The following is a 27,726-nucleotide window of genomic DNA, read 5'->3' on the forward strand; positions in this document are numbered from 1 at the left end:
AAACTGGGAAAATGGCACCCCGGACAGTGGTGCTACTTTTAGAGCCCATTTACCTCCGATCCTGGGCCCGGCAGGGGCTAAAAATCATGTCCCAGGTACTTGTAGAGTTTTTCTGGGTAGCCATTTGGCTGATGACCTCCTCTGATTGGAATTGTTATAATTCTAGTTTAATCTTCTTGGCCAACGCGTCTAGTGATACATCTCGTATGGATTAGTTGGAAAATAATAGAATGTTTGCTGTATCTGAGAATTTGAGCAATGTAGACAGCTACAGAGTTCTGTAAATTCCCTCTTGATCTTGGCAGGGTCAGGGATAAACTTGCCATCTGCTTTCCAAATGAATACAACTCTTTTGTACTTGTTTTCATAAAATGTAGGCTAGGAAGTTTCTTCAGTTGTGATAGTTCTAAGTCGAGTATGTTATTGAAGTTTTCAGCTCCTGCTTATAACAGGCTCTTTATTTAACCTCTAGCTTGTATCTGAATTACTTGCTGCATCAGGTTGTTCTGTGTTTGCAGTATTTCTTGAAAAAGTTGGTGAAAATGACATTGCCTGTGTGCACAGTTTTAATGGTTTCTGAGAGTTATGTTGTGTTTCCCATTTTCTGTTATAAAGCAGACAATCTGCTTGTATATGGAAGATGTGAATTCTGAGTCCTCAAGGAAAATAGGATTTAGACTCCAGGTTGGTGAGAATGAGTTAGAAGGTGCAAAAACACATTTGAAAGATAAGGCACAGAGGAAGAGATCTTTCTTAAATTGGGCATTGAAGATACTGTTCAGTGAGAATATAAATATTTATGATTGTTTCATTTTCAAATGAGGCTGCTGATGTAAATTATTTATTGAAATTTGAGATTTGCCCATGTTAATGGCTTGTATTAGGTTAAAAAAAAAGTACCTGTTTATTAGAAATGTTGCTTTTATTTTACTATATCGAGCATCAGTTTTTATGTCAGACTACTTTGTACATAATCACCAAAAAATAATTTTGATGAATATTTGCATGCCATTTGTAAATACTGTATTTACTTTGTTAGCATGAAGTTCAAGTCGAGTCGTACCAAGAGAAAATGGCTGGAATGGAACAACAGCTTACTGCGCAAAACATGGAAATCAACAACCTGAAGGCTGCAAAAGAAGAAGTAAATGTTGCCTTAAATGATGCCATGTGCAAGGTAAAACTTAGTGAAATCTGGGTATTTTGCCTATTTCTACATGCAATATTGTCTTTTTGATGGAAACTGTCCACTGCTGAACAGTCACTTTGATATTGGTAAACTAATTTTATATTTGTGCACTGTCAAATTTTTCCATTATGATAAAAATTCCAATGGTCATTGATATAATAAAGTTAAAATAATTTTTATGATATTTCAGCTTCGACTGTGTATTTTGCTTTCTTTAAGCTTTAGGAAAAGATCATAATCAGTGCATTTTACTTCCTGGTTTGTTCAATGTGTCAAGGGGCTGAATTTTGTGGAGGAAGGGGATCTCCCAGCGCCGGGCCGTTAAGGCAGGGGATCCCCTCCTCAGCCTTTTCACGCACCTCCCCCCCCCCCCCCCCCCCCCCACCTGGACTGATCCTCCCATCTTTTTACATCTACGTTTCACGAGCAAAGATTCCCGTCCCTTTAAAGTGGGAGATCCCGCCTCCAAGAGCTGCCAACTAATCACAGAGCTGGCAGTTCAGCAGTATTGGCACCGCCACTGGGAGCGGTTGCTACTGCCGGTACTGCAGAGTCCTTGGACACAGCCCTAGTGCTGGAACCCCAAACCTCAGCTAAGTGAGGCAGGGTCACCGGGGCCAGCCTGGAAGGTCCCAGCAATGCGAGGCAGGGATGTGGTTGTGCAGTTGGGGGTTGGGGGGATCCCGGGGGGGGGTAAAGTGGTTCCTAGCGGGGTCCATGAGCCACAGATGGTCCACGAAGTAGAGACTGCCCCCCCCCCCCACCCCTCCCCACTTCAAACAGGCCTGCAGGGAGTGTGCCTCGTTTTACAAGGTGCTCTCCCCATGTGGCCGAGGCACCCCCCCCACCACTGGTAATATCCCAGCAGCGGCAGGAAGAAGCTCTTAATTGGCCATTGATAGCCCACTCAAGGGCCTCAACTGGCCTCTGGGCGGGATCGTTATCGTCGGCCTATCCTGCCCCCTGGAAAATTGCTTGGTGACAGGGCGGTGACAGGCACACCGCCCTCCTCCCCCCGCCAGCCATTTTTTCCATGTGGTTGGCAGCTTACATTTTCTAAATGATATCTATGTTGCTCGATGCCTCGAGATCCCCTTGACTTCATGTTAGATTAACATTAATGTTGGCAACGGTGAAATCCACCCCACAGAGAACACTCAATCTTTGTGGGAAGCTTTCTTCAAGCTCAGCAGTGAGCACTGCCATTTCACTGCTGGCTGCAAAATCTGGGCCATTGTCTAAGTGTCTTTAACCAACCAATTTGATATCAGTATAAGCTGCCTTTTCCAAGTTAACTTTTTGTACAATTCCATTAAATGTATGATATTAACATAATCAATTATCAACGTAATATAATGATTTAGTTTAATAACCGACTATAATGGTTATCTTTTAGGTAAATGATCTAACAGAGAATAACAGCAAATTGCAGGATGATTTATCCATCGCCAATGAAAAGATTCTGAAAATGCAGCAGGAATTTGATGCAGAGAAGAATTTGAGTTCAGCACAACTTGAAGAGTTCAGAAATCAGGCAGAAAGCTTGAAGGTTCAGTATCAGAAAATTCCAACAATCTGTCTTTTGCAAAGATCAATGTTTTCACTGCATTGTTATCAACAAAAAGTGTGAAACGTCTCAAAATATTTTTAGTGCAGCTGCTTCAGTATTTATCTACAAAAATAGTTCATAAATACTTAGTTGCAAATAAAACCATCACTAGTCAGAAGAAATAACAAAAACAAATGATCACAGAAGTATTATAGGATTATAATTGGTAGACAGGGGCTTTGCTTGTAGGAATGGATTCTGGAAAGGACAAAAGCAATACTTTTGTCATAAGTTAGCAACGTCATATTTTTAGGGTAATAAGAAACTAGTTGTGACCACTATCTTGTATTTAATAAGAACAACATTTTTTTTGTGGCATAGGTGGGTAGAGGAGAAAAATATGTCATTGGTTTTTTTTCTTTGTTTTCACAGTCAATTATAAATATGGAATATAATAATGGAAAATAGGATTAAAATTATTGTTGAAAGTAATATTTCAGATGTGATCATTTCCATTTTTTAAATTGTTTTTATCTCTAGTTGCAACTAGAAATCTCTCAATCAGAAAAGTACAATTTGGAAAAGGATGTTGGGTACTTACGGAATGAACTGCAGATCACTGATGTACTGAAGAAGGAAGTAGATGAACATAAACAAAGACTAAGATGTATCCAAGAAGAGCACCAAGCTGTGCTTAAAGATTTACAGGAACAGGTAAATTATTGCATCAAATCACGTTTGATAAAAGATTCACCCAGAGCTAGAAGAAAACCAAACAATTAGTTTTGTGTATAGTAATAGAAATCTTCCAAAATACAAGAACTATCTATAGCCCCATGACCCATCATCACAGTACTTAACATGGTGAATTGCCTTTAGAATGTAGTGACTGTTACATGACAACATGGGAACCATTGCTACGAGCAAGATCCCAAAATACTGCAATTAGAGGAATGCCTACTTGTTACCATATATAGTTACATATAGGATGATCCCAAGCATAATACAACTAACTCCCTTCTATCTCCAAAATAAATTCATGGCTCTTGTTCAACATTATGGAACCTCATCCTCTTTGCCGTTACAGGCAGTGTTCCAAATCTTTCATTATTCTCCTTCTCCAGCACTCTGATATTTCCAGTGCTTGTTGTTGCTCAGTGGTAGCACTCTCAGCTCTGAGTCAGAGTTTGAGTTCTTGAGACGTGAGCACATAATCCATCTGACACCTCAGTGCAGTATGGGGGAAATGCCTGCACTTTTGGATATGTCATCTTTTGGATGAGAAGTAATTCAAAGGCTCACTCTGCCTTTTCTTGTGGAACTAAAAGATCCCATGGCACTATTCAAAGAAGAGCATGGGAGCTGTCCCTGTTTCCTGGCCAATATTTTTCCTTTCATACATACATACAAACATATGAATTAGGAGCAGGACAAGGCCACTTGGCCCCTCGAGCTTGCTCCGCTATTCAATTAGTTCATGGGTGATCTGATTGTAACCTCAACTCCACATTCCTGCCTACCCCCGATAACCTTTCACCCCCTTGCTTATCAAGAATCTATCTACCTCCGCCTTAAAAATATTCAAAGACTCTGCTTCCACCGCCTTTTGAGGAAGAGAGTTCCAAAGACTCACGATCCTCTGAGAGAAAAAATTTCCCTCGTCTTTGTCTTAAATGGGCGACCCCTTATTTTTAAACAGTGACCCCCTAGTTGTAGATTCCACAAGAGGAAACATCCTTTCCACATCCATGCTGTGAAGACCCCTCAGATTCTTTATATGTTTCAATCAAGTCACCTCTTACTCTTCTAAACTCCAGTGGACACAAGCCTAGCCTGTCCAACCTTTCCTCATAAGACAACCAACCCATTCTAGGTATTAAACCTTCAACTAACATTGCAAAAACTGTACATCTGGTCGTGTATCTCTTTGTCATTTGTGTGCACATTGCTTTGTGGCCATACAAGGCAAAGGACATAATTACCTGGCTATGGTTGGAAACTAAGGCTATTGGAGTACTTGTTGAATGTGATCTTCAGGCGTAAGATTTTAATCCACTTTCAGAACACAGGACTATTTGTTTGAGTACAGTGAGTATGAATTTGCATTCCAGTCCGTAAAATGCCTTTTCTGTATCTGAGGAGAGTTCTTGGAAAGGGGTGTTGGTGTTGTTGCAGTAGCAGTCTTAGTAACTGCTATTATGAAACCTGTTTAGCAGGCGTTGGTTAGGCCAGGGTCCTAGTTCAGCCTGGTAGCAGAATCTCAGTGAGTATTTTAAAGTTAATGCCAAGCATGGATATGTCTCTGTAAAGAAACCATCTTGAAAGTTTCTGAGAGGTTGCTTGTCTCCAATGTGATGCAAAAGTTCCAGCAGAAAGGGTGTCAGTTCGGAGAGCAGGGGCAGGAGTTTCTTGCGGGTTCTGAACCTTGCCATGGCTCAAATAGGGTTCAGAAGCCCATACTATGTGGTAAGTAGTCTCTCAACTGTGATTTTTCCCCGAATTGGCCAATTAATGGGCAGAGGACAGGCTCACAGTCCAATTAAGAACAGCAGCGGGCTCTCGAAACTGGAGGGCCAATAGGCCCAGCAGTTTGGAAGCAGCAGCTGGATGCCCCAAAATGAAGGGGCCTCTCTTCAATGTTTTCAAATGACTTTTGACCGAGTATGGCATCAAGGACCCTTGGCAAAACTGGAGTCAATGGGACTTGGGGGAAAGCTTTCCGCTGGTTGGAGTCCAACCTCGCGCAAAGGAAGAAGGTTGCGGCTGTTGAAGATCAATCATCGCAGCTCCAGGACATCACTGCAGGAGTTCCTCAGGGTAGTGTCCTAGACCCAACGATCTTCAACTGCTTCATCAATGACCTTTCTTCAATCATAAGATCAGAAGTGAAGATGTTCGCTGATGATTGCACAATGCTCAGCACCGTTTGCGACTCTTCAGGTATTGAAGCAGTCTGTATAGAAATGCAGCATGACCTGGACAATATCCAGGCTTGGGCTGATAAGTGGCAAGTAATATTCGTACCACACAAGTGCCTGTCACTGACAATCTCCAACAAGAGAGAATCTAACCATCTCCCCATGACATTCAATCGCAATACAATTGCTGAATCCCTCACTATCAACATCCTGGGGGTTACCAGTGACCAGAAACTGAATTGGAGTAGCCAAATAAACACCGTGGCTACAAGAGCAGGTCAGAGGCTAGGAATCCTGTGGCGAGTAACTCACCTCCTGACTCCCCAAAGCCTGTCCACCATTTACAAGGCACAAGTCAGAAGTGTGATGGAATACTCTCCACTTGCCTGGTTGGGTACAGCTCCAACATGCTCAAGAAGCTCGACACCATCCAGGACAAAGCAGCCCGCTTGATTGGCATCCCATCTACAAACATTCACTCCCCCCACCACCGACACACAGTAGCAGCAGTGTGTACCATCTACAAGATGCACTGCAGCAACGTACCAAGGCTCTTTAGACAGCACCTTCCAAACCCGTGACCTCTACCACCTAGAAGGACAAGGGCAGCAGATGCATGGGAACATGACCACCTGCAAGTTCCCCCAAGCCCACACCATCCTGACTTGGAAGTATATCGCTGTTCCTTCACTGTCGCTGGGTCAAAATCCTGGAACACCCTTCCTAATAGCACTGTGGGTGTACTTACCCAACATGGACTGCAGCGGTTCAAGAAGGCAGCTCACCACCACCGTCTCAAGGGCAATTAGCCAGCGATGCCCACCCCTATGAACCAGTAATAAAATACTTAAAGTAAAAATTACCTTTTCATCTGGGCCACCACTATGGGGGAGTGGGAGGCAGCACCCCCTCCGCAGGGCAGCTTGCAACGGCTGCTGAATCCAGGCAGGCTGGGTGGGCCTCTAATACTGCCTGGAGTGCTGGCTTCCTGGTCTGCCGCTGGAAGATCACCTCCAGTTGGCCTCCAGCAATTGACTTTGAGTGGCCATTAACTAGTTAAATTGCCCCACCTCATCCTGCTCCCTGGATAATGGCCCGAGGGCAGGATCAAGCTGGGGAAATGGCAGCCTGGACAGCAGTGCTATTTTCAGAGCCCACCCAGCGCTGTTTCCAGTCCCAGTAGGGGCAAAAAATCACGCCCTAAGTCCTTGTAGAGTTTTTCTGGGTAGCCATTAGGCTGATGACTTTCTCTGATTGGAATTTTTATATTGGTAGTTGTAGCTTCTTGGCCAATATGTCTAGTGATGCACCTCCTATGGATTAGTTGGAAAGTAGTGGAATGTTTGCTGTATCTGACAGTTTGAGCAATATAGACAGCTACAGAGTTCTGCAGATTCCCTGTTGATCTTGGCAGGGTCAGAGATAAACGTGCCCTCTGCTTTCCAAATGAATACAACTCTATTGTACTTGTTTTCATAAAATGTAGGCTAGGAAGTTTCTTCAGTTGTGATAGTTCTAAGTCAAGTATGTTATAAAAGTTTTCAGCTCCTGCTTACAGCAGGCTCTTTATTTAACCTCTAGCTTGTATCTGAATTACTTGCTGCATCAGGTTGTTCTGTGTTTGCAGTATTTCTTGAAAAAGTTGGTGGAAATGACATCGCCTGTGTGCACAGTTTTAATGGTTTCTGAGAGTTATGTTGTGTTTTCCATTCTCTTTTATAAAGCAGACAATCTGCTTTTACCTGGAAGATGTGAATTCTGAGTCCTCAGGGAACATAGGATTTATGCTTCAAGTTGGTGAGAATGCATTAGAAGGTGCAAAAACACATTTTAAAGTAAAGGCCCAAAGAAAGAGATCTTTCTTAAATTGGACATTGAAGATACTGTTCAGTGAGAATATAAATATTTATGCTTGGTTCATTATCACTTGAGGCTGCTGGTGTAAATCATTCATTGAAATTTGAGATTTGACCGTGTTAATGGCTTGTATTGGATTTTTTAAAAAGTACTTGTTTATTAGAAATGTTGCTTTTATTTTTCTTAATCAAACATCAGTTTTTATGTCAGACTACCTTGTACATATTCACCAAAAAATAATTTTGATGAATATTTGCATACCATTTGTAAATACTGTATTTACTTTGTTAGCATGAAGTTCAAGTTGAGTCATACCAAGAGAAAATGGCTGGAATGGAACAACAGCTTACTGCGCAAAACGTGGAAATCAACAACCTAAAGGCAGCAAAAGAAGAAGTAAATGTTGCCTTAAACGATGCCATCTGCAAGGTAAAACTTAGTGAAATCTGGGTATTTTGTCCATTTCTACATACAACATTCTCCTCTTGATGGAAACTGATTGTTGCTGAACAACCATATTGACATTGAAAAACTAATTTTATATTTATGCAAGGCCAAATGTTTCCATTTTGATTAAAAAATTCCATAAGTCATTGATATAATAAAGTTAAAGTAATTTTTATGATGTGTTTTTCGCTTTCTTTAAGCTATAGAAACGAGCATAATCAGCGCATTTAACTTCCTGGTTTGTTGTCTGTGTCAAGGGGCTGAATTTTGTGGAGGAAGCGGGGCTCCTGGCACCGGCGGGGAACCCGCCTCAGCCTTATCATGCACCACCCCATCCGGTGCGATCCTCCCGTCTTTTTACATCTACGTTTCACAAGCCGGTATCCCCGTCCCTTTAAAGACGGGGATCCCACCTCCAAGAGCTGCCAGCCAATCAGAAAGCTGGCAGCTCAGCAGTATCGGCACTGCCACCGGGAGTGGTACCCATTGTCAGTACTGCAGAGGCCTTGGATGCAGTCCCCCGCTTCAGGGTGGGCCATAAATACAGCCCAATTATTCCATGTGGTTGACTGCTTACATTATCTAAATTGCCCGATGCCTTGAGATCCCCTTGACTTTGTGTTAGATTCACATTAGTGTTGGTAAAGGTGAAATCCACCCCACAGAGATCGCTAGATCTTTGTGGGCAGCTTTCTTCAAGCTCAGCAGTGAGCACAGTTATTTCACTGCTGGCTGCAAAATCTGGGCCATTGTCTAAGTGTCTTTAACCAACTATTTTGAGATCAGTACAAGCTGTCTTTTCCAAGTTAATCGTTTGTATAGTTACATTAAATGTATAAGATATTAACACTTTGAACAATAATCTACATACTATAATGATTTAATTAAACAACCGACTATAATGGTTATCTTTTTAGGTAAATGATCTGACAGAGAATGACTGTAAACTGCAGGATGATTTATCCATAGCCAATGAAAAGATTCTGAAAATGCAGCAGGAATTTGATGCAGAGAAGAATTTGATTTTAGCACAACTTGAAGAGTTCAGAAATCAGGCAGAAAGCTTGAAGGTTCAGTATCAGAAAATTCCAACAATCTGTCATTTGTCAAAGATCAATGTTTTCACTATATTGCTATCAACAAAAAGTGTGAAACGTCTCGAAATATTTTTAGTGCAGCTGTTTCAGTATTTACAAAAATAGTTCATAAATATTTAGTTGCAAATAAAACCATTACTACTCAGAAGAAATAAATGATCACAGAAATATTATACCATTGTAAGGTTTTTTTGTAGGAATGGGTTATGGAAAGTATGAAGCGATACTTTTGTCATAAGTTAGCAAAGTCATATTTTTAGGGTAATAAGAAACTAGTTGTGACCACTGTCTTGCATTTAACAAGAACAGCATTTCTTTTTTTATGTGGTAGAGGTGGGTAGAGGAGAAAAACATCTTATTGTTTTTTTCTTTGTTTTCATGAAAAGTCAGTTAAAAATATGGAATATAATAATGGAAATTAGTATTAAAATTAGTATCAAAAGACTAAAGTGCATCCAAGAAGAGCACCAAGTTGTGCTTAAAGATTTACAGGATCAGGTAAATGATTGCACCAACTCACAGTTGATAAAAGATTCACCCAGAGCTAGGACAAAAAACAAACAATTAGTTTTGTGTATAGTAATCTTCCACAATACAAGAACTATCTATAGCCTGTGTCCCATCATCACAGTGCTTAACATGGTGAATTGCCTTTCGAATGTAGTGACTGTTATACGGCAACTTGCGAACCATTCTCTATCAGCAATGTCCTGAAAATATAATGAGATAGATGTCTGGTTGCTGCCATATATAGTTATGTTTAAGATGTTTCGAAGCACAATATAACTCCCTTTTCTCTGCAAAATAACTTCATGACTCTTGTATAATATGATGGCCAACATTACGGAACTTTTTCCTCTTTCTCATTAGTCAATCCTTCATTACTCTGCTTCTCCAGCATTCTGATATTTAAGGTGCACTGATCGCAGTCTTCCCTGAGTCAGAAGTTTGATTTCAAACCCCAGTCTAGAGACCTGAGCGCATAATCCATGCTGACACCTCAGTGCAGTATGGAGTGACTGCTGCACTTTTGAGAGCGCCATCTTTTAGTTGAGAAGTTAAATCAAGGGCCCATTTGCCCTTTCTTGTGGATGTAAAAGATCCCATGGAACTATTCAAAGAAGAACATGGGAGATCTCCCTGTTTCCTGGCCCATATTTATCCTTCAACCAATATTGCTAAAACTGATTATCTGGTCATGTATCTCATTGCTGTTTGTGGGCACCTTGCCATGTGACCATTATGAAAAGTAAAAACTTCAGCATAATTACAACCTCGACACATTGCTAACATAGAATGTTGATGGTGTACGGAATGCAAAAATTAGAACTTTGGCTATCACCTCATGCTTTTGACTCTAGTAATCTCTAGCTCATATCTGAACATACATGTTGCTTCAGATTGTTCTGGTTTGCAGTATTTCTTGGCAAAGCTGGTGGGAATAACATGGCCTCTGCATATAATTTTAATAATTTCTGAAAGTGATATTGGGTTTCCCATTCTCTGATATAAAATAGGCAAGCTGCTTCCACATGTAAGATGTTCTCAAGTAACATAGGATTTAGGCTCCACAGTTAGAATAACACATTTTAAAGCCAAGGCCCAAAGAAAGCAGTCTTTCTTAAAAAGGACTTGAGGAAACTTATAATTGGTTAGTTATCAATATTAGACTGCTGGTGTAAATGATTCATTGAAATTTGTTGAGATTTGATGTGTTAATGCCTTGAAATGTATTGAATTTTTCAAAAAAATTAAGTACCTATTTATTAGTAAGTTTGCTTTTATTTTACTTTATCAGACATCGGTTTTTATGTCAGACTACTTTGTACATATTCACCAAAAATAATTTTGATATTTCCTTACCAATTGTAAATACTGTGTTTCCTTTATTAGCATGAAGTTCAAGTCGAGTCGTACCAAGAGAAAATGGTTGGAATGGAACAACAGCTTACTTCACAAGGCATGGAAATCAACAACTTAAAGACTGCGAAAGAAGAAGTAAATGTTGCCTTAAAAGATGCCATCTGCAAGGTAAAACTTAGTGAAATAAAAGCAAAATACTGCAGATGTTGGAAATCTGAAATAAAAACAAGAAATGCTGGAAATACTCAGCAGGTCTGGCAGCATCTGTGGAGAGAGAAGCAGAGTTAACGTTTCAGGTCAGTGACCCCTCTTCAGAACTGAAGTTCTGATGAAAGGTCACTGACCTGAAACGTTTACTCTGCTTCTCTCTCCACAGATGCTACCAGACCTGCTGAGTATTTCCAGCATTTCTTGTTTTTATTTATTATTTAAAACTTAGTGAAATCTGGGTATTTTACCTATTTCTATATGCAACATTTCCTCTTGATGTAAACTGACCACTGTTTGGAGTGATCAATTTGACCTGGGTTTTTATGTTGCACAAATTCTGAGAACATTACCTTTAGCCGTGCATCCATACTGTCCAATATCAAATTATATGATAGCCTAGCCCAAGGGTATGATCTGAACTGGATATTCTTCTCAGAAGTATATATCTGTGATCTTTTCAAAGACAAGCCAAGAAAACATTTAGTAAATCGAGGGCAGATATAAAACATTAAGGTATTTTATTCCAAAGCGAGTGATCGTAAAGAGCAACAGTTATTATCAGACTTACTACATTAACTTAGCAAAACTTGTCTCTGTAATAATAGCAAGTAATGAAAATGTTACCCTTCCACAAATCACTGGGTCGTTTTGCTTGACTTAAACAAAATAATTTCTCCCCCCCCCACCCCCGCTGCATTCTGTTTCGAAACCTGGCAAAAGCTTGCCCTTGCAACATTTTTTTTTAAAGAAAGTCATAACTGTCTGCCCGTTTCTTTATCTTTCTTTCTACTCTTCCTCTGTTGACAATTCGAAGGGCTTATGCCAGATAAACCCTCCCGAGCGCCCTCAATCATAAACGTCCCGACGCAATGTGTGTGAGACGTTTACTGACTACTGGACGCGCTAATGAATTGCTTATTACTTACAATTTTTGTGAAAACAACTTAAAAGCCTGGCTCATTAATTTTTTTAAGCAACTCTCATGTCAGTGCTTCTTTTGTAAACTTTTATCAATACACTGTGCTTTTAAATCATTCAATGTAGCACTCCCTACCCCTAGTGTTCTTAATGTCATAGAGTCATTTATGGCACATAAGGAGGCCACTCAGCCCGTTGAGTCCGTGCTGGCTCTCCACGGTTATTCAGTGAGTCCCGCTCTCCCGCTTGATCTCCGTAGCCCTGCCAGTCTATTTCCTTCAAGTGGCCATTCAATTTCCTTTTGAAGTCATTGATTGTCTCCCCTTCCACCACCTTGACGGGCAGCGAGTTCCAGATCATTACCACCCACTGAGTAAAAAATGTTCTTCCTCACATTCCCCCTGCATTTCTTGCCCAAAACCTTCAATCTGTGTCCCCTAGTCCTTGTACCATTTGTTAATGGGAATAGCTTTTCCTTGTCTAACTTACCTAAGCCTGTCATAATCTTGTACACTTCTATTAAATCTACCCTTAATCTTCTGGGCTGAATTTTTCCAGCTCGTCGCTTCAAAAACGGCGCGTGCATGAGTGAGATGTGCTCCAGAGAGCCACCGTAATATTTAGTGCGACGAATCATTTATATGGAGGTGGTGGAACGCCGCCTGCGATGACATGGAGGGGGCGGGCACTCCGTCCCCGGCAATGGCGTCCGGCGCCACTGCGCAGGCGCCATTTTTAAAGGGCTTCCAGCCCTTACAGTTAATTTACATGTTTAAGGGAACAGTCAATTTAATAAATATAATATATGATTAAAGCCCCTCTCCCACCCCCCAATGACTAAAGACTTTATTGATTGCCCTCTCCCCCCCCAAAAAAACTTATCTTCCGATCCCGATCTCTGCCCTTCGAACTTTAATTCACTTTCAACCCGCTTCCACCATCCCCTCCACCAATCACAAGAGTCTTCCCCACTCCTCCCCCGGCCCATGAAAACTTAGCTGCTCCCCCCCTCCTCACAGTGTTCCGCCTTGAATCTCTGAACAGAGATTTGAAGGCACGGGAGTTTCGGCAACTGGCCGGAATATTGGAGTGAGATGGCTGTCATGACGAAGTAAGTGTTAATTCATTCATTAACATTTATTTCCATATTGATATGAGGTTCCCGTTGCTATGTGGTGGGAGGGCCCCCATGAGGCCTTGCCGCCACCGGTAATATGGGGCGGGGTCTTCCCAGCATCGAGGTCCATGGCGGACCTCTCCCGGAGGTATTTTCGGGCCCCCCTGCCACCCAATGACCCCTGACGTCAGGGAGCTGGTAAAATCCAGCCGCTTTGTTCTAAGGAGAACAACCCCAGTTGTTCCAACCTAACCTTGCAAAAAAAATCCCCCACCTTTGGCATCATTCTGGTAAATCTCTGCACCCTCTCAAGGTCCCTCACATCCTTCCTAAAGTGTGGTGACCAGAACTGGATGCAATACTCCAGTTGGGGCCTAATCAGAGCTTTGTAAAGGTTCAGCATAACTTCCTTGCTTTTCTACTCAATGCCTCTCTTTATGAAGCTCTAGATCTCATATGTTTTACTAACCACTCTCTCAGTATGTCCTGCCACCTTCAAAGCTCGATACACATGCACCCCTAAGTCCCTCTGTCCCTGAACACTCTTTAGAACTGTGCCATTAAGTATATATTGCCTCTCCCTATTCCTTCTGCGAAACTGCATCACCTCACACCTATCCATGTGCCACCTCTCTGCCCATTCTGCTAGCCTATCTATGTCCTGTTGCAGGTGGTTCATATCATCTTCACTGATTGCCACACCTCCAAGTTTGGTGTCATTGGCAAATTTTGAGATTCTACTTCATATTCCAATATCCAAGTCATTTATATATAGTCAAAAAAGCAGTGGTCCCAGCACTGACGCTTGGGGAACACCACTGTCTACTATCCTCCAGTCTGAAAAAAAAACATTTACTACGACTTGCTGATTTCTGTCTTAGAGCCAATTTTTAAAATCCAATTGGATAATGTTAATTGTATTTAATTGTATGCAGGTGGTGGGCATCAACAGAAATTCACTCGTATTCCTATAAATAGGACATACTGAAACTGCATTTGTTGAGTTAACAGGTGTATGTTTGTAATGTATATCTCTGTAAGTAGGTGCTTATAGTAGGTGTGTAAAGATTGGCTCCAGTTCTATTCTTCAACACGTGACTTTTTGGAGTATAACACTCACTGGCCTCCAAAACTCCAATGTAGCACACCAAGTCCGGCTCTCTGATTACCACTGTCCCTTTGTTCCCCAGTACACTGAATTCAAAAACTTCATTCTAATTTACAAATCCTCCTCAAACCCTAAGAGGGGAGTTTTATGCTTTCCCCCGCGGCGGGTTTTGAGGCAGGGAGAGCATAAAATCGGGTGAGATGGTGGCGGGGTGGGTATTCCTGCCTCCACCAAAATTTAGTCCGAAGTGTGAAGGCCTATGAACGACCTTGTCGTCCCACTGCCAATTGAAGCCCCCCTTAACTGGGTAATTAAACCCCAATTAAGGGCGTCTTCCCACAACAGCCTCAATTAGCCATGCGGTGGGTGGCCCTGTCATCGCACGGGAAGCACGGCACAAAAAAAACCGTGCAGGCTGCTTCCCGGCTCCGGGGTGGGGGGGTGTGGGGATGGTGCAAGTCCCTCGTTCAAAGTCACTGAGTGCCTGAATGAGGGACTCGGCCCACTGACGCCCATCCCCCTGCCCTTGCTGCCGACTCCCCTTCCCTGCGACCCCACCCCGCAAGACCACTCCCACCCTGACCTACCTGAGGCCTGGCTTCAGTGACGCTCCTCGGCCTCCAAGACAGTCACCTCCAGCAGCAGCCACCAGCTCCGCGCTGGCGCTGCAGCTGCTGGCTTCTGGTTGGCCAGCTGCTGTCCAAGGGTGGGACTTCCGTCAATGGAGTCCTAGATCCTATGGAAGGCCCACCGCTGGCCGCTTAAGTGCCTAGTTGGCACTAAATTCGATGATCCTTCCGGAAAACAGACAACACGGGGATCTCGGCAATTGTTTCTCCTGACATCGAGATCCCCGTCGCTAGCGTTAAATTTTACCCTAAGTCGCAGCTTGTGTCTTTTTGACTTCCACTATTGGGCTCCTGTGCCCTCTGCTCTGCCACAAATGGCAGAGCATTCAGCTATTTCAGTCCTGATCTCTGGGGCTCACTTCCTAAATCGCACATTTTTTTCTACCTGCTTCCCACCTTTCCAGAGACTCTTCAAAATGTTTGGTCACTGTCTCCAGTTTTTCTACTGTTCAGTATCCGATTCTGCACCTCTGTGAAGCACCTTGGGATATTCACTAATTTGAAGTCACTATATAGCCATAAATTGTTACAATCCATATTCAACATCTTAGTCTGTTTGGCTTGCACAATAAGCACAGTAAATGTTAAATACGATGTGAATAGGTTCATTTCCTAATGTTGCAATGATAAATTAATTGTTTAGTACACAAATTTTTTATTACTATATGAAACTATACAATTTCTCAATGGGTGACATATGGGAAGACTGGTTTTGTATGCAGATACTACATTTGAAAGTTGTTTCAGTCCTGTTGTTTGTGTCAATGTCTAATTGATTGATTAATTTAGAAAACAATTTAAATGTATTTTATTGTGATATTTTCGAAGGATGCCTTCCATTCCTACAGCAGTAAAATCTAGACTGGTAGCATTTCTTGCACTTTCTATATGACGTTCTTGTATCAGATGAGGTAACTGCTCTCAAACCCAACTTGGAGGACTAAGAGACCTTTCATCTGGCTTCTACTTGTTGATCTGCTCTTCTTGAAAGAAATCTCCTGGTCTGGTACTGAACATGTGTGACTGACATCTACCTAACCTTGCTCGGGGAACCTCAAATAAGGCAGTTAGACAAAGGGATACATGGTTCAGAACAAGCATGTCATAGGTAGAAATAAATGGTATCACTTTGTTACTGTTCTAAGGACTGTGTGAGATTTAGGAAGGACTGAAGTTAATGAGTTTTCAAAATAGTTTAAAATCCTGAATGGATACCTTTTTGGAAAATAAATGTAACTAAAATAGTGTTAAAGGATGTTTATCAATGACAACTCTTTTTTTCTAGGCAGATGAATTGCAAAAATCTGTTGCTAAGTTAAAAGGAGACAAGGAATGTGCTCAGAATAAACTGCTACTTTGGATGAAAAGCTGTAAACAGCTTGAACATGAGAAGGAGTCTCTGAAGAAACACATTCGGCAACAAGAGGAGCTACTCACAAAGCTACAGAAGAGCCCGAACCTGGGTAAATAGGTAGTAGATGAATCCAGCATCTGAATTAGGGAAAACAATTTAAGTTCAAGCATCTTTTTCAGTTAAAACAAAACGTGAAAGGAATCTAGGTGATTTATTTAAACATTTGAAACAGTTGTGCACTTAATTTCATTTGGACTAATTAACACATCCATTACCCTTCAACTGATTCCCTTCTTGCTCCTAACTTTCATTTTTTTCCCTTGGCATTTAAATCCTTTGCTTTAGTGAACAATATCTTGCATATTCTTGAAAACTTCGATTAGTTCACCTTGAAATCCACTTTTTCAAAACAAAAATTCCAGCCCGTTAAAAATTGAACTATATATATTGATTCACACATTGACACTCCATTGACAATTTTACTAATGATCACTTGTGAGGATGGTTGGTGTATGAGATGCAAAAATTTACACTGCTGCAGTTTGGAGAGCTCTTCTGAAATTGCATTTGAGGAACAGAAGGTATCAGATGTATGTTATCCATTCACGTGGTTCTAAAAAGAACTTTGAAAAAACTGCATTGCATGTATTTCCTTTAGCATCCTCTCCACTTAAGATACCTTTCAGGTCATGTTATCCTGAGTGCCAAAGATTCAAAATGAATCTACATTGAAACCCTTCAGCTTGCTGCTCAAAAATCCACCAAATGTACCAAACAATTGTTAGGTACATTCTCAGCAACCAGTTTGAATTTTTATTTCCCCGCTTTTTTCAAGTTCAGTTCCATCATGCGGATGCATTTCCCTCTTCAGTTCCTCTCCCAACTTAAGTTTTAAAATAGTGCACAAGTAAATGTATTTCTATCACAAATAGAATTTTTTTACCAGCACTGTGCCAAATCATTGCAATGTATCATCTCAGATTATTAACTGGGTATGTCCTGTTTACTGATTGGGTGGTATGGTTGATAAAATGCAGGGGGAAAAATCTCTCAAATTAACAGCAGTTGTAAAATACAAATAGGTTTTTATTAACCTGAATTAATCCACCCTTGCAAAGATTTCAGATATTCATAACAAATTTTAATGTCTTAACCTTTTCATAGGTCCAAATTCACAGATAGATGAACTAACTACTGAGATGGAGGAACTAAAAGAGGAACTGGAAGAAAAAACAAAAGAAGCTGATGAAAATATGGAGAAATATTGGAACCTGATCAAAAGCAGCCACAAACTAGAGGAGGAAAATGAAATGTTAAAGAGCAGGGTTGTCTTGTTGAGCAACAAGTTGGAGCAGCCGAATTCTCAGGATAAGAACAGTACTGCAGACCAAGTTGTTGCATCAAGATCAGCTGTACACAAAAAGTGTGAAAAGAAGTCACCTGGTCAGTTCAGCAGTCAGCAAAAACATCAGAGATCTCCAGATGTAAGCAGTATTGCAGGACTGAAGTTGGATGCTCCAATGGAATTGGCTGTGAATAAAAGTCACAAAAAGTGCCGAGATAGTCAGTCTAACCTTACCACAAAGAGAGTTAGAGGAACTGAATCCAAGGAGGAGCAAGATGAATTGAAATCAGAAGCTCTTCAGAATTCTTCAAAGAGGACAAAAAGTGATAAAGAGCATGCAATCCTTTTAATATCAGCTGCACAAGACAAAACTGTATATGAACCAGAGGGTCTTCCACACATAGTTAAAAAGGGTGAGTTTATTTAATCACGCACCAATGAACTAAACTCAAAAGGTTGAGGTTATTGTTAAGTTCAAATTTGCATCTGAGGTTTTATTAATCACTGAAACTTGGAAAATAATCTGCTGAGTGAGCTGGGATCTAGCATTGATGTTACAATTAACTTCTGTCCATGGACTAGAATTGGGAAAAATCAGCTATGTTTCTAGTTTGATTGCAACTGAATAACCCATGTTAGACCATGGGTGAGGATTGGACTTGGCTGTGATACCCAAATAGTTTTGACAATGCTTACAGTTTAGGCCCACTTATGAAGAATAACAACTTGGGTGGGACACCAAAGACTGCCCGGGACTGAAACAATGAGGCTGATTTTAACGTTCAGCAGTGGCAGAAAGCAGGCGGTAGCTGATTGGCAACCCATTATATACCCTGCTTGATTTTCGTTTCTTTTAGCTTTAATGGAAAGAAGGATCAGGTGAGGTGCATGAAGAGTGATTGATCCACTATCGTCCGTTCCATTCCCCACACGCACCCCTCCCCCCATCACAGCAAAAGTTATAATTAGCCCTCCTGAGGTACTACCTTCAGGAGAAACTGGAGGGAGGTGATGAAGATGGTTTCCAAAACACAATGCTGGAAATTTTTTCACTACTTAATGTGGTAAACTGCAGCTGAATGACCCTTTATTTACATGCTTTATTACCCCAAATACAGTATTAGTTGTTGATCAGTAACATCATTAGTTATATTCAGAGAATAACGTTTAACTAATAAAATGGGACAGGCTAGATGTATCGGGTTGGGTATCAGCTCGGAGGCGGGGGTTGAGGCAGTGCTATTTTGAGGTAGGGAAACCTGGAAGAACAGACTTCCCTCACATCCTTTCAATTTATTTGAATTTAACAGAGGACGTGATTAACTGTTCTGTCTCCATTTCCCGGCCGCAGCCACTCAGATTGAGAGGCTGGCTGTCGGGCAGATGTGCCCTCGGCACCAGGGTGTAGCTGGGAAGTGGAGAGGAGGGCAGGAGGGTTGGGAGACTTCGGTGTGGGAATCAGAAGGGCCTTGGGGGATATTGGAAAAGTTAGCAGTGGAGGGGTTTGGAGGCCTCGGGGTGGTAGGTGGGAAGGGGTAAGGTGCATGGAGATCAGAAGGGTCGGTATTGGGTGGAGATCAGGGAAGAGAGCAGGGGGAAGAGATTGGAAGGGTTGGAGGGTGTCTGATCATAGGGAGTGGGTGAAGCAGATAAATTGGTAAATGGAAAGGCATTTAACTCCTGGATCTAGCACTCATTTTAGCCAATGCATGTCCCGAGGCCTGGATTAAATTTAGAAGTAGTGGTTAATTCTGAGGCATGCAGCCTCTTTATAATATTTAAATGACCAACCCACCTCCTGCAAGCAGGTTGGTTGTCTGTCCCAATTCTATTAAAACTGGAAATGGGTGGGTTTTAGATTTTTTACATGCCACTTGACATAAGCCCTCCCATTTTGGGGGGTTAAAACTTCTTCAAAGCTGTGAGAAAAGTGCAAATCAGGTTTCTTTTAGTTCCGTGTGGCTCCAAAATGCTATGCCTGGTGATGGATGTTTTCAACCAAATCAAGCCTCTGGCAGAATCTGTTAGCCTGTGCCTGAGTCAGGAAGATGCAGAATGCTCCTGGGCCCTGGAGAGGTAGACCTGCTGCTGAAGGCTGGAATTCTTCCCACTTGGCTCCTAATAATCCTGCAAGTCAATGCCTTAATGGGCAGGGTGGGTTTGACTGGAAAAATGTTAAATAGTTTATCCAAGCATATTTCCAAAGGCTGATTGATTAATTTATGTAGGGTTGTTGGGTATGTCCACGTTGAACAAATATTGACAATGATAGTTTGTCTAATTCAATACTACATGTTATTGCATCTGATGATGGTCATATTTTCTCCTTTCAGGTTTGGCAGACATTCCTTCTGTATCACTTAGTCCGTACATATTGCGCAGGACAACCTTACTCAACAGGGCTAGTTCTGGCCTTGCAGTTCAGAGCAGGATATCTCCCCATAGGCAGACGCAACATAAAGGAGTTGCACAAACTTGTAACAAGTCAGAGACGACAGCAGAAAGCAGCCATGCACAACAGGTAATATTATTCAGCGGGTGTAATACTTCCTATGATGTAACTGATGTAGAAATGTTGGCCCAATGCTAGAGAGTGAAAAAATAAATGTGGTAAAACCAAACTAATGAAGGCTGTATCCTTTGGAAATTTTAGCATTATACACTGTCTTCTAGATGCAGTGTTGTGCAGTGAATGGGGTAAAGGTTAGAGATAGGGCTAATAAATGATCTTGGCCTGGATATTGAGGCTAATAATTGGATGCATTTGGTCCTGTGGTCCTTTGTAAGGGGGGATTGGGGTATGATGGTGGGGGGATTGGAGGACTGGGGGGAAGCACTCCTTCTCCTCGCTCACAACCGGTGCTGCAAAGGCACTTGTCTTCTCCCCAGAGCCATCCTCATCTCCCTTCAGCTGCCGAGTTTCCTAGCCAGCCCCTGTAAAACCTGCAAAGCAGGTTAAATCAAAGGCTGCCAGCCTCATTAAAATAATTAAATTGCCAACCCGCCTCCTCCGTCAACTCCTGGGGTTGGCTGTCCGCCCCTTGTACCAGTTCCGTTAAATCCGGAAGTGGATGAGTTGGGGTTGGGTTTGAGATTTGAAAACTTTTACTATCTTACCTGATCCTATCCTATCTGCTTTTGGGGGTTAAAATTCACCCCTTTTGTCTTTATATCAAAACTGATGACGTTGTTGTTCCCTTGTACATTTTTATCTAATTTCATTGCACCAGTTTGGTTTAGGTTTTGTACCTAGTTAAATAAATGATTTATTATATTTTATCTTGCATTTTCTCTGGACTAATTATTCTAGATCAGGGTTGTCCAACTTTTTTGCGTGGGGGGCCACATTACAATTTTTATCTTAAATAGGGGGCCTGTGAGACAATTTCAGAATGATAAAGGCATTAAAAATTTATCTTACTATTAATCAGAACAACAACAAATGTACATTTTTGTGGAGAAGCTGTTATTGAGAAGATTAATTTATTGCTTTACTTTCTATTCAGTATGTTGGACACTGATTTAGTGAGAAACCTGGCATTTTTATGCTTGCACAAGTAGGCAATGTTTGCCCGTACGCTTCTTGTCGCAATGTGGAGTATTCCGGATAGATGTCCATCTGTCAAGAGTGATCTTGATTACACTCTCCCCCTCTCTCTCTCTCTGTTGCCCCTCTCTGTGGTGTTCCCCCTCTCTGTGTCATTTGTGCTCTCTGTGACCCCCCCCACCTTCTTTCTCAGTCTGTCCAGCCCCCTTTCTCTCTGTCCACCCCACTTTCTCTGTCCCCTTTCCCTCTCTCTGTACCCCCCCCCGTCCCCCTCCCGCCCCGCTCTCTCTCTGCCCTGCTCTCTCTCTCTGTCTCCCTCTCTCTCTTCCCCCTTTCTCTCTCTTCCTATCCCACCTCTCTCTCTCTTTCTGTCCACCCCGTCCCTCTCTCTCTCTCTCGCTCTGTTCCTCCCTCTCTTTCCCCTCTCTTCACCCTTCCCTCTCTTCACCCTTCCCTCTCTCTGACCCTCTCTCTGACTCTCTCTCTGTCCCCCCGCCCCTCGCTGCCCCGCTCTCTCTCTCTCTCTCTCTGGCCCGCTCTCTCTTTCTCTCTCTGTCTCCCTCTCTCTCTGTCCCCCTTTCTCTCTCCCTCTGACCCCTTTCTCTCTCTTCCTATCCCACCTCTCTCTCTTTCTGTCTCCCCCCCCTGTCCCTCTCTGTCTGTCTCTCCCCCTCTATCTATCTCTCTCCCTCCCTCTCTCTCTCTATCTCTCTCCCTCCCTCTCTCTCTCTTTCTGTCTCCCCCCTCTCTCTCTTCTCCTCTCTCTCTCTTCCCGCTCCCTCTCTCTCTGTCCCCCTCGCTCGCGCTCTCTCTCTCTCTCTATCAGTTGCAGAGAGCAGGAGCGCTCAAAAGAGTAGCTTTGTGGTTGGTCAGTTTTTAAAAATCTCGTGCTGTCTGTCTCACAGCTGACAGTTGCTGGGAGTGGGAACAGCGGTTTCCCAGATTCAGGGCTTTCTGGCGGGCTTTTAAAAAAAATAAGTCGGAACCTGCTAGAAAACCCCGAAGTTGGGAAATGGCTGTTCCCGATTTCAGCACCTGTCAGCTGTGAAACTGACATGCGAATTTTTTAAAAAGCCAGTCTGCAAGAAGAAGCCAATGGAAAATTTCTCAATTCCAGTCACGGACCCCTGGCGAGGATGAGAAACGGCCAGGTACAGTTTATATCTGTGGACTGGATGGAAACCTTTGGTGGGCTGAATCCTGGCCCATGAGCCGTATGTTGGACAAGCCTGATCTAGATTCTGGAAATATAACAGATCTTTAGTAGCTTGCTACAGAATGGAATGTGGTCAATCATCTGTCAAAGCTTTTCCTAAAAGTACATATACTAATCATTAGTACATATACTAATCAGATGCCAGACTTCAGCCAATTCGATTCACTCCGTGTGATATCAAGAAACGACTGAAAGTACTGGATACTGCAAAGGCTATGGGCCCTGACAATATTCCGGCAATAGTACTGAAGACCTGTGCTCCAGAACTTGCCGCGCCCTTAGCCAAGCTGTTCAAGTACAGCTACAACATTGGCATCGACCCTGCAATGTGGAAAATTGCCCAGGTATGTCCTGTACACAAAAAGCAGGACAAGTCCAACCCGGCCAATTACCACCCCATCAGCCTACTCTCAATCATCAATAAAGTGATGGAAGGTGTCATCAACAGTGCCATCAAGCGGCACTTGCTTAGCAATAACCTGCTCCGTGACGCTCAGTTTGGGTTCCGCCAGGGCCACTCAGCTCCTGACCTCATTACAGCCTTGGTTCAACCATGGACAAAAGAGCTGAACTCAAGAGGTGAGTTGAGAGTGACTGCCCTTGACATCAAGGCAGCATTTGACTGAGTATGGCATCAAGGAGCCCTAGCAAAACTGAGGTCAATGGAAATCAGGGGGAAAACCCTCCGCTCGCTGGAGTCATACCTGGCGCAAAGGAAGATGGTTGTGGTTGTTGGAGGTCAATCATCTGAGCTCCAGGACATCACTGCAGGAGTTCCTCAAGGTAGTGTCCTAGGCCCAACCATTTCAGTTGCTTCATCATGACCTTCCTTCAATCATAAGGTCAGAAGTGGGGATGTTTGCTGATGATTGCACAATGTTCAGCACCATTCGTGACTCCTCAGATAGTGAAGCAGTCCGTGTAGAAATGCAGCAAGACTTGGACAGTATCCAAGCTTGGGCTGATAAGTGGCAAGTAACATTCGCACCACACAAGTGCCAGACAATGACCATCTCCAACAAGAGAGAATACAGCCATCTCCCCTTGACATTCAATGGCATTACCATCGCTGAATCCCCCACTATCAACATCCTAGGGGCTGCCATTGACCAGAAACTGAACTGGAGTAGCCATATAAATACCGTGGCTACAAGAGCAGGTCAGAGGCAAGGAATTCTGCGGCGAGTAACTCACCTCCTGACTCCCCAAAGCCTGTCCACCGTCTACAAGGCACAAGTCAGAAGTGTGATGGAATACTCTCCACTTGCCCGGATGGGTGCAGCTCCAACAACATCAAGAAGCTCAACGCCATCCAGGACAAAGCAGCCCGCTTGATTGGCACCCCATCTACAAACATTCACTCCCTCCACCATCGATACACAGTGGCAGCTGTGTGTACCATCTACAAGATGCACTGCAGCAATGCACCAAGGCTCCTTAGACAGCACCTTCCAAACCCGCGACCTCTACCAACTAGAAGGACAAGGGCAGCAAATGCATGGGAACATGACCACCTGCAAGTTCCCCTCCAAGTCACACACCATCCTGACTTGGAACTACATCGCCGTTCCTTCACTGTCCCTGGGTCAAAATCCTGGAACTCCCTTCCTAACAGCACTGTGGGTGTACCTACCCCACATGGATTGCAGCGGTTCAAGAAGGCAGCTCACCACCACCTTCTCAAGGGCAATTAGGGATGGGCAATAAATGCTGGCCTAGCCAGCGATGCCCACATCGCATGCATGAATTTTAAAAAAAATCCTTTAGCATATAACACAACTGCAAATGCAAATATAGGACTGGTATTTTTTCCTGTCTGCTGGTCTGTACCTTACCTCCTATTGCATGTTGTCACTTACTGCTTTATGTTTTTACCTGCCTGATTGCACTCCCTCCTAATAACCAGACTATGATTAGAGATGTCTGCTCTCATCATAGGACATAATTTCATGTATTGACATTAATTATCATTGTGTTCCTCAGCACCCAACTGAGTCTACTTGCTCATCTCCAGCATTATTGCTGGATCCAATACCAGCTTTGGCAGAGTTCCCTCTATCATCTTTAAGAAAAAGTCCAAAGAAAATGGGCTTTGATACTCCTGGTGGGAAGCAATTACAAAAAAGTAGATGCCCATTGAATACAAAGAAATCTGTAGGGCAAAAGAAACAACAAAAGGAACAGATCACAGTGACCGAAGAAAATGAAAACTGCAAAGTACAGTGATATAATGTAGTAGAAATTGGACGTTACTTGCAATGATACTTGTACTATAAAACCTCCTGCAGCAGTACTGTAGATTTTCTGGAGCTACAAAATAGAAAGTACCAAAACTAACTAAAGTGCACAAAGTGCAACGAATTAGCGAAACTAGATGATTGTAAACTTCCAGTAATAACTTGCATTTATATAGCAACTTTAATGTGGTAAAATGTCCGCAGTAATATTGTTACAAAATGGTAAATAGTGCAAAGATCCTCTTCACTAATAGCAGCAAACTGATACTTTTGTACATTATTTCTTTTATAAACTATTTTACTATAATGATATCAGCAACTGCCTATTGTCTCTAAATTACTTTTTTGAAATGGGGGAACTTATTCTGTTCTCTAATTCCACCCCAAAAAAGTAGTACGTTTAGTATTTCAGACTAGTCTATAAATGTTTTGCAATTTTATAGCAAGTCAGCTTTCTTCATTAAACTTAATTTTGTGTTCTTAAGTAGCAAAGCTTTAAGTCTTTTTGTAGGGTATACTTTTAAGAACAGTTTCATAACCAGTAACAGCCTTCATTCAGTAGCTGAGAATATATATTAATTTACCAATGTTTAATACTGGCTTTATTTGTGGAAGACAAATAAACTTCCTTGTGCTTTTAATGTTATATTTTACTCATATCACGGAGTATGAATGTAATACCTACGTTTGTTTTTTCGTCTTCTCGTATTTTGTGTACAACTTGTACAGAAATTAATTAAAACTAATAGAATTTCAGTTAAGACTGTAGCTGATCTTATTTACCAAAACTTCAGTTTTCAATCTTCTTTAATAAATCCGATTATATGGTAGCATAGCGGTTATACTACTAGACTATTAATCCAAAGACCTGGACGAATGCTCTGGGGATATGAGTTCAAATCCCACCATTGTAGCTGGGGAATTTAAATTCAATTAAATAAATCTGGAATAAAAAGCTAGTTCAGTAATGGTGACCATGAAACTACCGGATTGTTGGAAAAACCCATCAGGTGCTCTTTGAAGAAGTAAATCTGCTATCCTTACCCGGTCTGGCCCATATGTGATTGACTCTTAATTGCCCTCTGATACAGCTAGCAAGAAACTCAGTTGTACCAAATTGCTACAACAAAATATAATAAAACTTCATGGACCATCTGGTATTGGCCTTGACACCAGACATGATAAAAGCACGCCCAATCTGCTCAACCCTGCAAAATCCTCATCATGAACATCTGGGAACTTGTGCCAAAATTGGGAGAGCAAAATTGGGACAACCTGACATAGTCATACTCACAGAATTATATCTTTCAACCAGCATCCAGACTCCTCCACCACCATCCCTGGGTCTATCCTGTCCCAAGAGAGATGGTGGCACACTGGTATACAATCAGGAGGTAGTCCTCAACATTGACTCACCCCATGAAGTTGTATGGCATCAGGTCAAACATGGACAAGGAAACCTACTGATTAGCACCTACTGTCTTCCCTCAGCTGATGTATCAGTACTCCTCCATGTTGAACACTTGGTAGAAGCACTGAGGGCAGAAAGGGCATAGAATGTACTCTGGTCGGGGGACTTCAATGCCCATCACTAATTATGGCTCGGTAGCCCTGAAATGTAGCAACGTGACCTTATCCTCACCAATCTATGTTGGAGAGACGTCTGTCCATGATAATATTGGTAGAATTGGCCACCGTACAATCCTTGTGGAGATGAAGTCCAACTTCACATTGAGGACACTTCCAATGTGTTGTGTAGCACTACCAACGTGCTAAATTGGATAGATTCAGCACAGATTTGGCAGCTCAAAACTGGGCATCTATGAGGCGCCATGGATAAACAACAGCTGCAAAATTGTATTCCACCACAATTCTGTAACCTCATGGCCTAGCATATTTCACTGTACCATTACCATCAAGGGGACCAATGCTGATCCAAAAAAGGGCGTAAAATAGCATGCCAGGTGCAATACCATGCATACCTAAAAATGAGGTGCCAACCTGGTGAATCTACAACATAGGCTAACTAACTATACATGCTATGGACAGCTAAGCTATCCCACAGCCAACGGATCAGATCAGAGACCTGCAGTCTTGCCACATCCAGTTGTGAATGGTAGTGGACAATTGAACAACAGGAGGAGAAGGTTTCATGAATATCCCCATCCTCAATCAGGGCGCAGCCCAGCACATGACTGCAAAACACAAAGCTGAAGTATCTGCAACCATCTTCAGCCGGAAGTGCCAAGTGAAATCCGTCTTCGCCTCTTTTTCAGGTCCCCAGTATCATAAGCCAGCCTTAACCCAATTTGATTCATTCCATTTGATATCAAGAAACAGCTGAACCCACTGGATATAGCAACGGCTATGGGCCCCAACAACATTCTGGCTGTAGGAATCCAACAGGAAGTGGGCGAGAAGTTGTGTGACCAAAGGTTCAGAGTTTTCCAACATTTTTCCTACACAAGTGGTTTAGCTGTTTTCATAAACAATGTCTCTTTCATACTAAAACTAAAATCTACATCTTTTATTCACGTAGTTCATGTCTAACTATTAACCTAATCACAGTAAATTGTTTGCTGGAGAACATTTTCTGTGAATTCAGATGGAAAATATCACACTAGACCACTTGTTACATGCTTAACTATTCATGAAATTGGTTTACAATTTTAAAGATTCATGGAAACAAAATTAATACATGCAAATACAAAGCAGAGCAATACTTGCACAAGTGTGGGAACAGAATTTTCGAGAACAGAATAGTATGGGAGCATTTAAGGTGAAATAATTAATCAATCATGTACTACTAACAAACTAACCTGTACTACTAACAAACTAACCTCGGAGCTGCAGAGACAGCTTATCAGAATTGACTTCATAGTTTCGGGGCTGCACAGACGGCTTATCAGTAGAAGTAGATTAACAAGCAGAAACTAACAGGACAGCTGCAGGCTGTATAACAGTGGCCCATTGTATAGCAATCAGCCTAACAGTCCAAGGAGATAGGGGGGATGAGAAACTGCTAGACGGGAAGGTGACAAGGAAGTACCCCAATCAGGCCATGACACCAAGAAACTGCAGAGTTTGTAAACCAATTGGGACCATAAAGGGGGTGTCACTGATTT

General features: G+C 42.2%; 1 protein-coding gene across 7 annotated transcripts in view; it reads left to right on the forward strand.

Annotated features, from left to right (window-relative positions):
• The window catches only part of cenpf (centromere protein F), a 76,350-nt gene extending 51,036 nt beyond the window's left edge, over positions 1 to 25,314 (forward strand). For 4 of the 7 annotated variants that reach the window (XM_068045036.1, XM_068045040.1, XM_068045038.1 and 1 more), the window contains exons 16-25: positions 1,040 to 1,177; positions 2,586 to 2,738; positions 3,279 to 3,452; positions 7,805 to 7,942; positions 8,878 to 9,030; positions 10,951 to 11,088; positions 16,188 to 16,365; positions 17,421 to 18,014; positions 19,935 to 20,122; positions 24,348 to 25,314. In XM_068045036.1, the coding sequence (XP_067901137.1) occupies positions 1,040 to 1,177; positions 2,586 to 2,738; positions 3,279 to 3,452; positions 7,805 to 7,942; positions 8,878 to 9,030; positions 10,951 to 11,088; positions 16,188 to 16,365; positions 17,421 to 18,014; positions 19,935 to 20,122; positions 24,348 to 24,590 (2,097 nt within the window). In that variant the 3' untranslated portion in view covers positions 24,591 to 25,314. Of the gene's footprint in view, positions 1 to 1,039; positions 1,178 to 2,585; positions 2,739 to 3,278; positions 3,453 to 7,804; positions 7,943 to 8,877; positions 9,031 to 10,950; positions 11,089 to 16,187; positions 16,374 to 17,420; positions 18,015 to 19,934; positions 20,123 to 24,347 lie in introns of those variants that run through there. The other 3 variants (XM_068045039.1, XM_068045042.1, XM_068045041.1) reach the window with 3 other exon arrangements.
• Positions 25,315 to 27,726: the final 2,412 nt, after the last annotated feature.

The sequence above is a fragment of the Heterodontus francisci genome, chromosome 13 (genome assembly GCF_036365525.1).
Source record: "Heterodontus francisci isolate sHetFra1 chromosome 13, sHetFra1.hap1, whole genome shotgun sequence".
NCBI classification, from domain to species: domain Eukaryota; kingdom Metazoa; phylum Chordata; class Chondrichthyes; order Heterodontiformes; family Heterodontidae; genus Heterodontus; species Heterodontus francisci.